Source organism: Hyperoodon ampullatus (assembly GCF_949752795.1).
Source record: "Hyperoodon ampullatus genome assembly, chromosome: 3".
NCBI lineage: Eukaryota > Metazoa > Chordata > Mammalia > Artiodactyla > Ziphiidae > Hyperoodon > Hyperoodon ampullatus.
In genome coordinates, this window is record NC_136916.1 from 150,904,822 (window position 1) to 150,918,229 (window position 13,408).

Below are 13,408 nucleotides of genomic sequence, written 5' to 3' on the forward strand. Positions count from 1 at the left end.
AACTCTACTCAGTGCTCTGTGGTGACCTAAATGAGAAAGCAGTCCAAAAAAGAGGGGATATATGTATACGTATAGCTGATTCACTTTGCTGTACAGTAGAAACTAACACAGTATTGTAAAGCAACTACACTCCAGTAAAAAAAAAAAAAAAAACTGATAATATACTACTAGTGTTTACCTCTGGGAAGTGCGATTTAGAGACTGAGACAACTTTTACATTTTTCCTTATATCTTTCTCTACTTGTAGATTTTTAATGTTGTACTCTATATTTTTTTAATTAAAAAATTTTAAAATAAATTTATTTATTTATTTGTTTATGGCTGCACTGGGTCTTTGTTGCTGCGCATGGGCTTTCTCTAGTTGCAGCGAGTGGGGGCTACTCTCCATTGCGGTGCACGGCCTTCTCATTGTGGTGGTTTCTCTTGTTGCAGAGCACGGGCTCTAGGTGCGTGGACTTCAGTAGTTGTGGTAAGCAGGCTCAGTAGTTGCAGCTCACGGGCTCTAGAGCACAAGCTCAGTAGTTGTGGCACACGGGCTTAGTTGCTCCTAGGGCATGTGGGATCTTCTCAGACCAGGGCTCGAACCTGTGTCCCATGCATTGGCAGGTGGATTCTTAACCACTGTGCCCCCAGGGAAGTCCTTGTTGTACTCTATATTTTTTAATTGTGGATGTCAAAGTGAAGGGATTGTGAGTTTTAAATTTTTTCTTAGTTTTAGGATTTTACATTGTTCTACCGTTGTATCTATTGTTAGTACCACGATAATGCTGTGTAACAAACCACCTCAAAACTTAATGCCTTAGGGGACTTCCCTGGTGGCTCAGTGGTTAAGAATCCACCTGCTACTGCAGGGGACATGGGTTCGAGCCGTGATCCAGGAAGATCCCACAGGCCGTGGAACAACTAAACCCATGCGCCATAACTACTGTAGCCCGTGTGCCTAGAGCCCGTGCTCCGCAACAAGAGAAGCCACCACAGTGAGAAGCTCAAACACCGCAACGAAGAGTAGCCCCCACTCGCCACAACTAGAGAAAGCCTGCGCGCAGTAAGGAAGACCCAACGCAGCCAAAAATAAATAGATAAATTTATTTTTTTAAAAAAAAACAACTTAATGCCTTAAAAATAATAATCAGTCACCATCACTCCTGCACCTGCGGGTCAGTTGACTCAGCTGATCAGACTTGGCTGTGGTACCTCTGCTCCACATGTTCCCTGTCCTCCTTGGGCCAGTGGGTTAACTGAAGATGTTCTTGTATCTGGAGAAACAAGAGGGCAGCAGGCCTGTTAAGGCCTAGGTTCAGTATTAGCACACCGTCATCTCTGTCCATGTGCCATTGGTTGAAGCAAGTCACATAGCTGAGCCCCTGGTCAGGAAGAGGAAAACAGCATTCCAGTCTCAGCGAGGCCATGGCAAGAGTGTGGGTGCAGGAGGCGTGAAGAAGGGATCTTTCAGTCTGCCCCAACGTTAAGCATGTATGTCAATTTTATACTCAGAAAAAGGATTTACTGTTTTTAAAAAATCATTCAGGGGTTTCCCTGGTGGCGCAGTGGTTGAGAGTCTGCCTGCCGATGCAGGGGACGCGGGTTCGTGCCCCGGTCCGGGAGGATCCCGCATGCCGCGGAGCGGCTGGGCCCGTGAGCCATGGCCGCTGAGCCTGCACGTCTGGAGCCTGTGCTCCGCAACGGGAGAGGCCACGGCAGTGGGAGACCCGTGTACAGCCAAAAAAAAAAAAAAAAAAATCATTCATATATAATATTTTTAAAACTCAAGTCTGTATAACAATCAGTATTGAGATAGTTTTGCAGTAATTCCACGTATATGGGAAAATATAAGCATAAACCTTTACCTCCTGTGTAGATGAAATCGGTTCAAGAAAGTACCTGTTCTCATGAAATACTGAATCTTTAGTGAGCATTTCATAAATCATTGAGTTTGACAGGTTTTTTTTCAAGTAGAATATACAAAAAACAGCATTATTAATCAGTTCTTTCCCCCTGAAATGGAATAAACATTAATATGAAAAGTTTTAAGTCAGTCCTCTCAGTTATTAGTTCTTTAAAAATATAATCCTTTGATGCATTTGTATACTCTTCCCCAGTTAAGAGTACTCAGTTTGCAAAAGGGTCTTACCCTCAGGAAACATGTGAGCATTTTTGTTTGTTTTCTCTATCCCTTGTTTGGACAGGAAGAATGTACACCTACTCTTTGGTAGCTTTTCAGAAAACAAAGATAACTGTTCCTTGAGGTTGACCATTATGTAAAGTTTTTCTCTGATTTCATATCAGTTTGGGAAGTTTTTAGATTGTTAATTTTTAATTTGCATATTTTTCTATTGATCTAAGATGTTTGGTGTTAAGTTGAAAGATTGGAAAGTGGGTTTTTTAGATATTATTTTAGTAATATTAATTCATTCAGCAAATATATATTCTGCTCATGATAATTTATATCAGGGGTTAGCAAACTACTGCCCATAGCCAAATCTGTCCCGTGGCCTGTTTTTGTATAGGCCTGAAAGCTAAGAATGGTTTTTACATCTTTAAAGAGTTAATGAAAAAGAAAAGAACAAAAAAGAGTATGTGACAGGGGCCAGATGTTGACCCACAAGCCCCAATATTTACTATCCGGCCCTTTATAGAAAAAGTTTGCTGACCCTTGATTTCCATGGTTAATATTAAGTGTTAAAAGAGTTTGTAGCTTTATTTTTCTATACTTGCATAAAGAAAGAAAATCAAATAAATACCTGCTGCCTTCATTGCCGAGAAGACTACAGAAATTCGTAAACTCCGGTGGTTGCCTATTTCCTCTTCACTGGGTTTGGATTTAGTTACAGTGAATCGCCAACCTGGCTAATATTTACTTTGATCAGTTAGTCGGGTTATCACATCATGAAACTTGTCTGACCTCTGAATTACAAAGCTATGGTGAATGAGTAAGTGCAGCTATTACAGGATTTTTATCCTCATTGGTTATGTATTTCTTTCATAAGCTATTCAAGAAGCCTTAGAGTATTAGGAAAATGGATATAATTGTAAAATCAGTGACAAAATGCCAGAGAAACCCAGAAAATGCCAAGTATCTTGTTTAAAATTGCTTACCATTACTGGATTGGACTCAGGTTGCTGCTGGCTTGGTTTCTGCTGTCACGCTGTATGGCACATGTTTGTATGTATTTTTGTATTATTGTTGGTGTATCTTCAGGATAAATTCCAAAAGTGTTATTGCTGGGTCAATAGGGGGTAAATGTACATGTAGTTTTGTTAGATGTTACCAAGTTCCCCGCCATGTTTCATCCTACCTGCAGTATGTAAGAGAAGCACCATTTTAAAGTATTCACATTGCCTCTTAATTAAAATGTGACAGGATGTGTGTGTATATCTAGAGCTATATAGATATATTGATATATATGTATTTTTGTGGAGGGGACATAGAAAAGGCAGTTGACTATCCGTTTATGTTTATTGCTTTTAACTTTTTTTTTCTTATTCCCTGTATATAACACAGTTTAGCATTATTGAAAATCCCAGAAGTAAGACATAACATGAAGGGAACATATTCATTGCATCTTTCGAATTACAGTAATTCATCCGATGCTTTGTGAGCCCCAGTTTGTCCTCTAAGTTAGTTCCAATAAGTAATTTTCACCAGTGAATTCACACTATTTTAGGATATTCAACTAGTCGAGCTGTTGTTTCAGTGCAGTCTTGCTGGCCTGAACAATTTTCCTTCTGGTTACTTTTCAGGGATTATAAATAACAATGAACAGTTGTATTATAGCAGCTGCAGTTTGAAAGCTACAGTAAATGTCCAGTTTCAGAATTTTTTTTATCTGCCAAAATCAAAGAGAACCTTTTGTGGTTTTTATTTTTTTAATAAATTAATTAATTTATTTTTGGCTGCATTGGGTCTTCGTTGCTGCGCGCGAACTTTCTCTAGTTGCAGCGAGCGGGGGCTGCTCTTCGTTGCGGTGTGCAGGCTTCTCATTGCGGTGGTTTCTCGTTGCGGAGCAAAGACTCTAGGCGCACAGGCTCAGAAGTTGTGGCGCACAGGCTTAGTTGCTCTGTGGCATGTGGGATCTTCGCGGGCCAGGGCTGGAACCCGTGTTCCCTGCATTGGCAGGCAGATTGTAACTACTGCGCCACCAGGGAAGTCCCTGTAGTTTTCTCTTTTAAAAAAAAAATTTTTTTTAATTTATTTATGGCTGCGTTGGGTCTTCCTATTTGTTCCGGTGCACAGGCTGCTCACTGTGGTGGTTTCTCTTGTTGCAGAGCACAGGCTCTAGGCACACAGGCTTCAGCAGTTGTGGCATGTGGGCTTAGTTGCTCCACAGCATGTGGGATCTTCCTGGACCAGGGCTTGAACGCATGTCTCCTGCATTGGCAGGCGGGTTCTTAAGCACTGCACCACCAGGGAAGCCCCGTCCCAGTAGTTTTTAATATGCATTTGCTTCTGATTGTTAGGGATTCTTATGGTGACATTAAGAAGGTTGGTGATTTGTGTGGAGAAATAACAGCCTGCTCTCTACTTGTGAGCTTTCCTTCTGTGTTTCCAGTCCTTACCTGGACTTTTGTCTTTCTCAACAGCAACAATGGTATGGTTGGTGAATATGGCAGAAGGAGACCCAGAAGCGCAAAGGAAGGTATCCAAAAACTCCAATTATAATGCACAAAGTAGGTGGCTTTTATTTGGTAATTTCCTGGTTTTCATGGTCATTGTCATCTTATGAGTTATGAAACAATGATTTTTTAACCACTTTCTTTTGAGAATCTCCTGGAAGCTGTGGTAATACCTAGCAAACACAGATAAATATTTGAATTCACATGCTCCAAACCCAACAATCAGCCAAGGCACCCTAGGTTAAGAATTTCTACCATTAAACACCATTAATTCCAGTATGGAAAGGTTCAAGTTGAGGCTATGATTTTAAAAAGGTAGAATAAACACTCTCTTCAAACATGTAAAAATGAGAACCTCTTGTCTGACAAGTCCAGAGTAACTGAAATATAATTTGATTTGAGTTGTGATAATGTTTATGTTGAGTTGATAAAATATTCCAGGTGGACCTGACTTTCTGGAGGAGGGTAAGAATAACGACCTAGTATGGGAGATTGAAAGGTCCACTTGTGGATACTACAGAAGATGTTAAGGCAAACACAAGTTAGGAGGAGTTATAATTAGAAAAGTTGAGGAATAACAGCACAATATCAATAGTCAAAAAGAAAGGAAACCTTTTTTTTTTTTTTTTTAAGAAAAACAAGGACTAACCTTATGAGGAAGCTGACAAATAGAGGTGGAATAAAGTTGGTCAGAGAAGGAAAAAGGGCCTTAATTGAGTTGCTGTTTGTCAGGAAAGGGAGAGTTTAGGTTTTCTAGAGCCAAGAAAACTGCTGTTCTAGCATTTGGGTAACTGCAAGGAGGACGCTTTCAACTTAGAATTTGCATATTTGGGACCGAAGGATATTAGGCCCATTCTGCAGTGAGCGAGGCAGCAAAACAGGGCGGCATTAGACCAGCAGTAGACCTAGTAGAGAAGTGGGAAATAGAGGAAACAGTTGCTCCAGGTCTGGTTGTTGTGTTAACCTTGTTAAGCTAAAGAAAATTGAAAGATTAGTTGTCTGTGAGTATACATGTATATATTTGTGAGTATGAGTGTCTTTTGGGTACATCAAGATTTTGTTCTTTTGACAAATGTTGACTGAGCACCTAACTGTGTACCTAGTATTTGTTAGGCACTGGGGATATAGCTCTGAACGAGAGGTCCCATTCCTGTGGAGTTTATAGCCTATTTGGGGAGACATGCATGTTGAACAAATAATTCATTCAGTTTGTGATAAACACCACAAAGGAGAAGTGTAAGTTGCTCTGAAAGTTTATAGTGGAAGAATTTCATTTATTCTGGAAAGTCAGGAGGGCTTCCCTGAGGAAGTGATAACAGGAGATGGCCAGCCAAAGAGAGGAAGAAGAGCTTTCCTGAAGAGGAAGCACCCTAGGCAAGGGCCTTGAAGTGAGGAGGAGCTGGGTGAACTGCAGAGCTCCTCAGTGGGAGTGTGGTGGGTGTTTCGGGTGGGCGTTCTTCATTGTGTGGACTCCCCTCACATTGTTTAGCACTCCTGGCCCCTCAGCCACTAAATGCCAAGGGCAGCTTCGAGGTTTGCAGTAACCCAAAACTCCCCCTCCTAGTTATTTCCAAACACCCCATGGAAGGCAGGTGCTACCCCCAGTTGAAAACCTCTGTGTTACAGGAACTAGAAGTTAGTCTGGAGCAAGGGGGTGTAGGATCCCAAGAGGAATGTCTGTAAAGGAAAAACGTAATAGAACTCAGAGGTTGCCCGAGGGAGCACCTAAGATAAAAACATCAAGATACAGCATTATGAGCGTGCTATCTATAATTAATTATGGAGGTAAATACCAAAGTAAACAGCTGAAAGGGTTGAAGGTAGGGTGAGGACGGGAGTGAGGAGGGATAGGGCAGAGCAGGGACTGATGTTCTCATTTCTAAATCGTACACTTTTACGATTTTATAAACTAGCTCAGGGAAGATTCAGGTTTTGTGGAGACCTGGTTAAGAAAACAATGCAAATTAAAAATACAAAATTGCTAGAGCCCCTTGCAGAAAAATGTCCATGCAAGCGAGAGGCCTGAAGTATGCAAGCTTCATTTATTCATAGTAGATGAATAAATATGAACATATATTAATTTTATTAAAAATAAATGAGAAAAAAGAGTATTATCAACTTCACTTATGTATTTTAATTATTTTTGATGTATGGAAGGTTCTTGAGACAGTCATGTTATACTCACAATTTTCAGTCAGACCGAGTCATTGTAACCAAACGACTAGCCCATAAGAAAATTCACTCCCTCCTTTCCCATCCTCCCAGCCCCCAATAGCGGTCTACTTGTATAACTTAGTCACTAAAGCCAGTGGTGAGTGCCATCAATTAGTGAGTGCCAGCAGCTCCAGCTGCAAAGATCAGAAGAAATGTTCTCTCACCTGACCAGAAGTCCTGAGGTGTAGGCATTTGCACGGCTGGCTAATTTTATGACTGGATAATTATCAGGGGCCTCAGTTCTTCCCCGTCTTCCTGCTCTGCTATCCTTAGATATGAGCCTGGTCCTCAGCCCTCTGCTCGTCATGGTCACAAGATGACGACTGCAGTGCCAGGCATCATATCCAGATAACACAACATCCAGGGGAAGAAAGGGGCTGTTTGTGTCTCCTTAAGTCTCTCTCAAAGAGTGAGAAAACTTTTCCCCAAATTTCCAGCAGACTTTGTCTCACCACACATTGGCTGGTACCAACCCCACAGCTTTAGAGCTTTCATTGGGAAGAGGAATTGTAGGATGACCACACTTATCTTGGACTGAACTGGATTTACCACCAGAGTCATGGGTGGGAGGTGGAAACCCAAATAAATCAGTACTCTGCCCTCAGGAAAAAAGGGGAGAAATAACTGTTGGGGAAGCAACAAACAGGCACTGAAATAACCTGCGATTTGTGGTTTAAGAGCCAGCTAACCCACCTAATTACAATGACGGGTAATTACTGATTCCATGTAATTTTCTTAAAGGTATTAAGAGATTTTTCTAAATATTACAACTGTGATGTTCACTTTTTCTTGAAGGCACAGAAAGTGAGTCACAAGACCCTGTGACAGAGAGTGATGATGGTGGCTTCAGCGAAGAGTGGGAAGCCCAGAGGGACAGTCACCTGGGGCCTCATCACTCTACAGCTGAGTCGCGATCTGCTGTACAGGATCTTTCCAGCAGCATCCTGGCCAGTGACGACCCAGAGGAAAGTATGTGCCTTTCTCTACATTGGAAATTCATGGATTCGTTTAGGTGCTGCAGTATCAAACTCTCCCAAAATAAAATGAATCAAAGTGTTACAGTCTAGCTTTTAGTAGGAAATAACAATAGTTGGTGCTTTTCTCAAAGTTAAATGTGTTAATGGACCAAATTCTGCACCTCAGATTTTTGAAATTATCCCTTTACAGCCTGATCTTTGGCATTGATTTTATAAGGTAAAAAAATTTTTTTAATATTATTCTGATAAGACTTCATGTCTACAAAATTTTCATTAATATATTTCACTCTTGCTGCACAGAGACCTATGGATTTAAATGCTTCACCCTTTTACATTGTTACTGCCCTTTGTCGGCAAGCACTGTATTTTATTAATTTTAAAGAAAATCAAAGGGATTTAGGTTCTCTGCAGAAATGTAACAGTTTGTTCAGTGTCTAAGGTGTGCTGTCACTGGGATTCAGGTCAGCACTTGGGGCTTCTTAGGATATTAGCCAGTAGAGCCCCCTGGTTAGGGCTCAATCATCTCTTTACTTAGTCTTAGTTAGAGAGGTGATTTACTGAATAAGAAGAGAGTAGCACATTTCCCAACTAAGTTACCCTCAATTTTTTCGTTTTCACAAAAGTGAAACGCTTGATTAAAATATTACACCGAAAATATTAAGTAGTTTCAAAGAAACAGACACCTAGATTCCTTAGCTTCTCTAATCACTATTAATTGTGACCTTGACATTATCCTTCAGCTTGAGCAGAACACTTCTTACAACTCACCATTAGTGTTTTATCTGGGTCAGAACATGGGCAGATCCATGACTTTGGCGCTGGGCGAGTTTTCCAGATTTTAGAGCCATCTGCAACCTGCAGCTTTCACACTCTGGGAAACCAGACACAGTTGCCTTCTCTTATGGCCAGCCTTGAGCTTGCGTTTGCTGATATTTTCTCTGCCTTCAAAGTTACCACTGTAATTAGTTGCCTCTTCTATTCCTTTCCTCTTTTCTCAAAGATGCATAGAGCCAAAAGAAAGAAATATAGCTGTTAAGCATAGCTGCAGTGTGATTCTTTCACGACTGCCTTTCCTACTTGAAGATTCTCTCTCCTGATCATCTCTTCGTGTCCTTCTCTTCATCTCTAACTTTTTTTTTTTTTAAGAAAAACCCAAGTATTGCCCCTTCTAACTTCAGATTAATATTTTCTTTATCTGGGACCAATATAAACTAATAATTGATATTCTTTCCTTATCTTAGCATCCAGAACACACATAACCATATCTGATTGCATTAGTGTGTTAAACCAGAGTTGTTACTTACAGAAAAGTCTCAGTTTACAATAGAATTTGACATGTAAAGGCACATGTGTCTTCCAGAACAACCTTTTAAAAATCAAAAATTAATCAGAAAGCTGAACACTGAGAGCTTTTAATTAGAAATGTAAACATGTTTATTCAATGTGCAGTTGGTCTTCTAGTGAATTTCAAACTACACTTCTTCCAAACATCATGCCAATAGCAAGCCTCAGTGTACTACTGATAGATTTAAAATTTATCAGAGTAGTGAAATTAACCTGTTGTTTCCAGGAGTAGAAATTTAACTCATAGAGGTTCTTTTTCTATAACCTCAAGGGAAGAGTGGGAGATGGATTTTGTTATTTTCTTCAAGTGGAGGAAGAGGTTTTAGTAGTTAAAACACAAAATAATAAATTTCAGGAAGTTTTTTATATGTTTCTGTTTATTAAAAAGATAGTAGGAGGGCTACCCTGGTGGCGCAGTGGTTGAGAGTCCGCCTGCCGATGCAGGGGACACGGGTTCGTGCCCCGGTCTGGGAAGGTCCCACATGCCGCGGAGCGACTAGGCCCGTGAGGCATGGCCGCTGGGCCTGCGCGTCCAGAGCCTGTGCTCTGCAACGGGAGAGGCCACAACAGTGAGAGGCCCGCGTACAGCAAAAAAAAAAAAAAAGATAATAGGAAATATTCATTATTTTATAATGTTATAGTTACATTTAAGCTAGGTATATATTCTGCTAGATGTCCTGTAGCGAAATCTTACAATTAAATATTCACCATCATTTATTATTTTTACCATGTCTTGTGTTTGGTAGACCTGCAAATGCCCCTTTTAATACTAAAGGAACTCCATCATTACTTAAAATTATTTTTCAGAGTTGGCCAAAACAAAGCAAAATAATAGGAGACCTAGATAGCAGTAAAACAACTAGCATCCAATCTCAGCATTAGCACTTGACAGTGGAATACTGATAATACTTTATGTCTAACTTAAGCAGTTTCCATTGCTGTGATTTTAGTTGTTTGGCCATGGCATATCTTTACTGAATAAATCAAAGAAGCTGTTTAAAGAAAACATATTCCCGAGCAACATGATTTTTCTTAGGTTTTATATACTGATTCATCCAGTCTCTTCTGGTTATGGAATATAACTTGTTGCTTCAGTAAGTGCCTAAAGAAAAAAAATTGATGGTTACTTCTTTGTTTCCTGACTCTTTTAATTTTGCTAATAAAATATATCTATATTTCTCTCTCCACTAAAATGAATTCTGTAAAGTATAACTATAGCATTTGCCATAATATTATTATTTAAGCAAACATAAGCCTTTAAATGAAAAAATGCGAGGCTATAATTTTAAGCTTGATTTGGTACATTATTTTTGTTTATTTTTTGATACCTCTGTTGAGACATAATTCACATACTATACAATTCACCCATTTAAAGTGGTGACATTAGTATATTCACAGAATTGTTCAACCATCACCACAATTGATTTTAGAACATTTTCAACACCCCATAAAGAAACCCCATACTCCTTAACATCACCTCTTCAATCCCTCTCATTCCCCGCCATTGAAAGTGGACAATGCAATGGTTTTTTTTTTTCTTTTAATAAATTTATTTATTTATTTATTTATTTATTTATTTATTTATTTATGGCTGTGTTGGGTCTTTGTTGCTGTGTGCGGACTTTCTCTAGTTGCGGCGAGCAGGGGTGCACAGGCTTCTCATTGCAGTGGCTTCTCGTTGCGGAGCACAGGCTCTAGGCGCGTGGGCTTCAGTAGTTGTGGCACGTGGGCTCAGTAGTTGTATCTCATGGGCTCTCGAGCTCAGGCTCAGCAGTTGTGGCGCACGGGCTTAGTTGCTGCGCGGCATGTGGGATCTTCCTGGACCAGGGCTTGAACCTGTGTCCCCTGCACTGGCAAGCGTATTCTTAACCACTGCGCCACTGGGGAAGTCCGCGATGGTTTTTATTATAGTTGTGCAGCCATCACCACATGCTAATGTTAGAATATGTTCATTACCTCAGAAAGAAACCCTGTACCCTGTACCCATTACCTCTATTCCCCCCAGCACCATCAAATATACTATCATAATAGATTTGCCTCTTCTGGACATTTCATATAAATGGAATCATACAATATATGGTTCTTTGTACTGATTTCTTTCATGTAGCATTATGTTTTCAGGGTTTATCTATGTTGTAACATGTATTAGCATTTCGTTTCTTTTTATAGCCAAATAATATTCCATTGTACGGATATGTCACATTTATCATCCATTCATCAGTTAATGGGCATCTAAATTGTTTCCATTTTGAGCTATTATGCATAGTGTTGTGTGACCATTCATGTACACATCTGTGTGGACATATGGTTTTATTTCTCTTAGGTATATACCTACAAGTAGAATTACTGAGTCATATGGTAACTCTATGTTTAACCTTTTGAGGAAGTACCAGACTGTTTTCCAAAGTGTCTGCACCATTTTACATTCCCACCAGCAGTGTATGAATGTTCCAATTTTTCCACAACCTCACCAACACTTGTTATTATTTGTCTTTTTGATTATAATCATTCCTAGTGGGTGTAAAGTGGTATGTCATCATGGTTTTTTTGTTGTTTTTTTTTTTGCGGTACGCAGGTCTCTCACTGTTGTGGCCTCTCCACGGGCTTAGTTGCTCTGCGGCATGTGGGAACTTCCCAGACCAGGGCTCGAATCCGTGTTCCCTGCATTGGCAGGCGGATTCTTAACCACTGCATCACCAGGGAAGGCCTCAGTTAGTTTCTTATAGTACTTACTATTTGGAATCAAAAGTATTTCTGAGACTGTCATTTGTTTAGCCTCTGTGTGTGCCAAGAACTTTTCCTGTATTATTTTTAACACTGATACCAACCTTGTGAAATAGCTCTGTAATCCCCATCTTGTAGCTGAAGAATTTGAGGATTAAAGAAGTTAGTAAACTTGCCCTGGATCACACTAGTACCTAAATAGTAGAGTTGGACTCTTCTCCACAACTGAAACTGGTGAAAGTATTCATCAGTCTGGGAAGGTTAGCAAGTTAAAGGATAACTGACCATGTAATTCATAGCATCGGATTTCAGGGTTGTATGTTTATTTTTTCTACTATGGAAGACTTTGCTCTGGCTTCCACAATTTAAAAAGAACAATGGTTTCTCAGTAAGATCTTTTTTTTTTTTTTTTTTTTTTTTTTGGCTGTGTTGGGCCTTCATTGCTGTGCACGGGCTTTCTCTACTTGTGGCAAGCGGGGGCTACTCTCCGTTGCAGTGCGTGGGCTTCTCTTGTTGCAGAGCACGGGCTCTAGGCACACGGGCTTCAGTAGCTGTGGCACGTGGGCTCAGTAGTTGTGGCGCACGGGCTTAGTTGCTCTGTGGCATGTGCCATCTTCCTGGACCAGGGATTGAACCCATGACCCCTGCATTGGCAGGCGGATTCTTAACCACTGCACCACCAGAGAAATCCCTCTCAGTAAGATCTTATTAATCAGAACTCTGCCCCTTTCTCCCACAGACTCTGCTTCTCAAGGCCCTCAACACCTATCTTCCAGAAGTAGTTTCTGTAACTCAGGCAACAAAACTTTAAGATCAGGATCACACTTCAGTTGGGAATAGTTAGATAACAACCAGAAAGGTAAAAGCCAGTAGTAAAGCTTAATGGGTTACTGTTGAGCCCCAAGTCAAAGCATATTTTTATTTATTTATTTATTTATTTTATTATTTTTTAAAAAAACAGTACATGTTCATTGTGGCACTTTTTAAAAAAAATAAATTTAGCTATTTATTTTTGGCTGTGTTGGGTCTTCGTTGATGTACGCGGGCTTTCTCTAGTTGTGGTGAGCCAGGGTTACTCTTTGTCGCGGTGTGCGGGCTTCTCGTTGTGGTGGCTTCTGTTGTTGCAGAGCACAGGCTCTAGGCTTGCAGGCTTCAGTAGTTGTGGCATGCAGGCTCAGTAGTTGTGTCTCGCAGGCTCTAGAACACAGGCTCAGTAGTTGTGTCACACGGGCTTGGTTGCTCTGTGGCATGTGGGATCTTCCCGGACCAGGGCTCGAATCCATGTCTCCTACATTGGCAGGCGGATTCTTAACCACTGCGCCAGCAGGGAAGTCCAAAGCATATTTTTAAATACCTAGTTTTGTTTATCATTTTGAAAAGAACTTGAAAAGTTAAAAATAATGTTTGACGGCAGAAAACCTAGGGCCTTTGCATTTCTGTGTATGTTTTAGGATCAGCTTGTCAATTTCTACAAGCTGATCCTAAAATTTTTTGGAAGTGTAAAGAACTTAGAATACCCAAAACAATTTTGAAAG

The 13,408-nt window shown here is 40.3% G+C and overlaps 1 protein-coding gene across 1 annotated transcript in view; it reads left to right on the top strand.

Moving 5' to 3' along the window:
• Window positions 1-13,408, top strand: part of PSEN1 (presenilin 1) — a 75,950-nt gene that overhangs the window by 57,245 nt on the left and 5,297 nt on the right. The window contains exons 8-9 of the mRNA XM_079698783.1: window positions 4,582-4,668; window positions 7,624-7,797. Coding sequence (XP_079554909.1) covers window positions 4,582-4,668; window positions 7,624-7,797 — 261 coding nt within the window. The remainder of the gene's footprint in view (window positions 1-4,581; window positions 4,669-7,623; window positions 7,798-13,408) is intronic.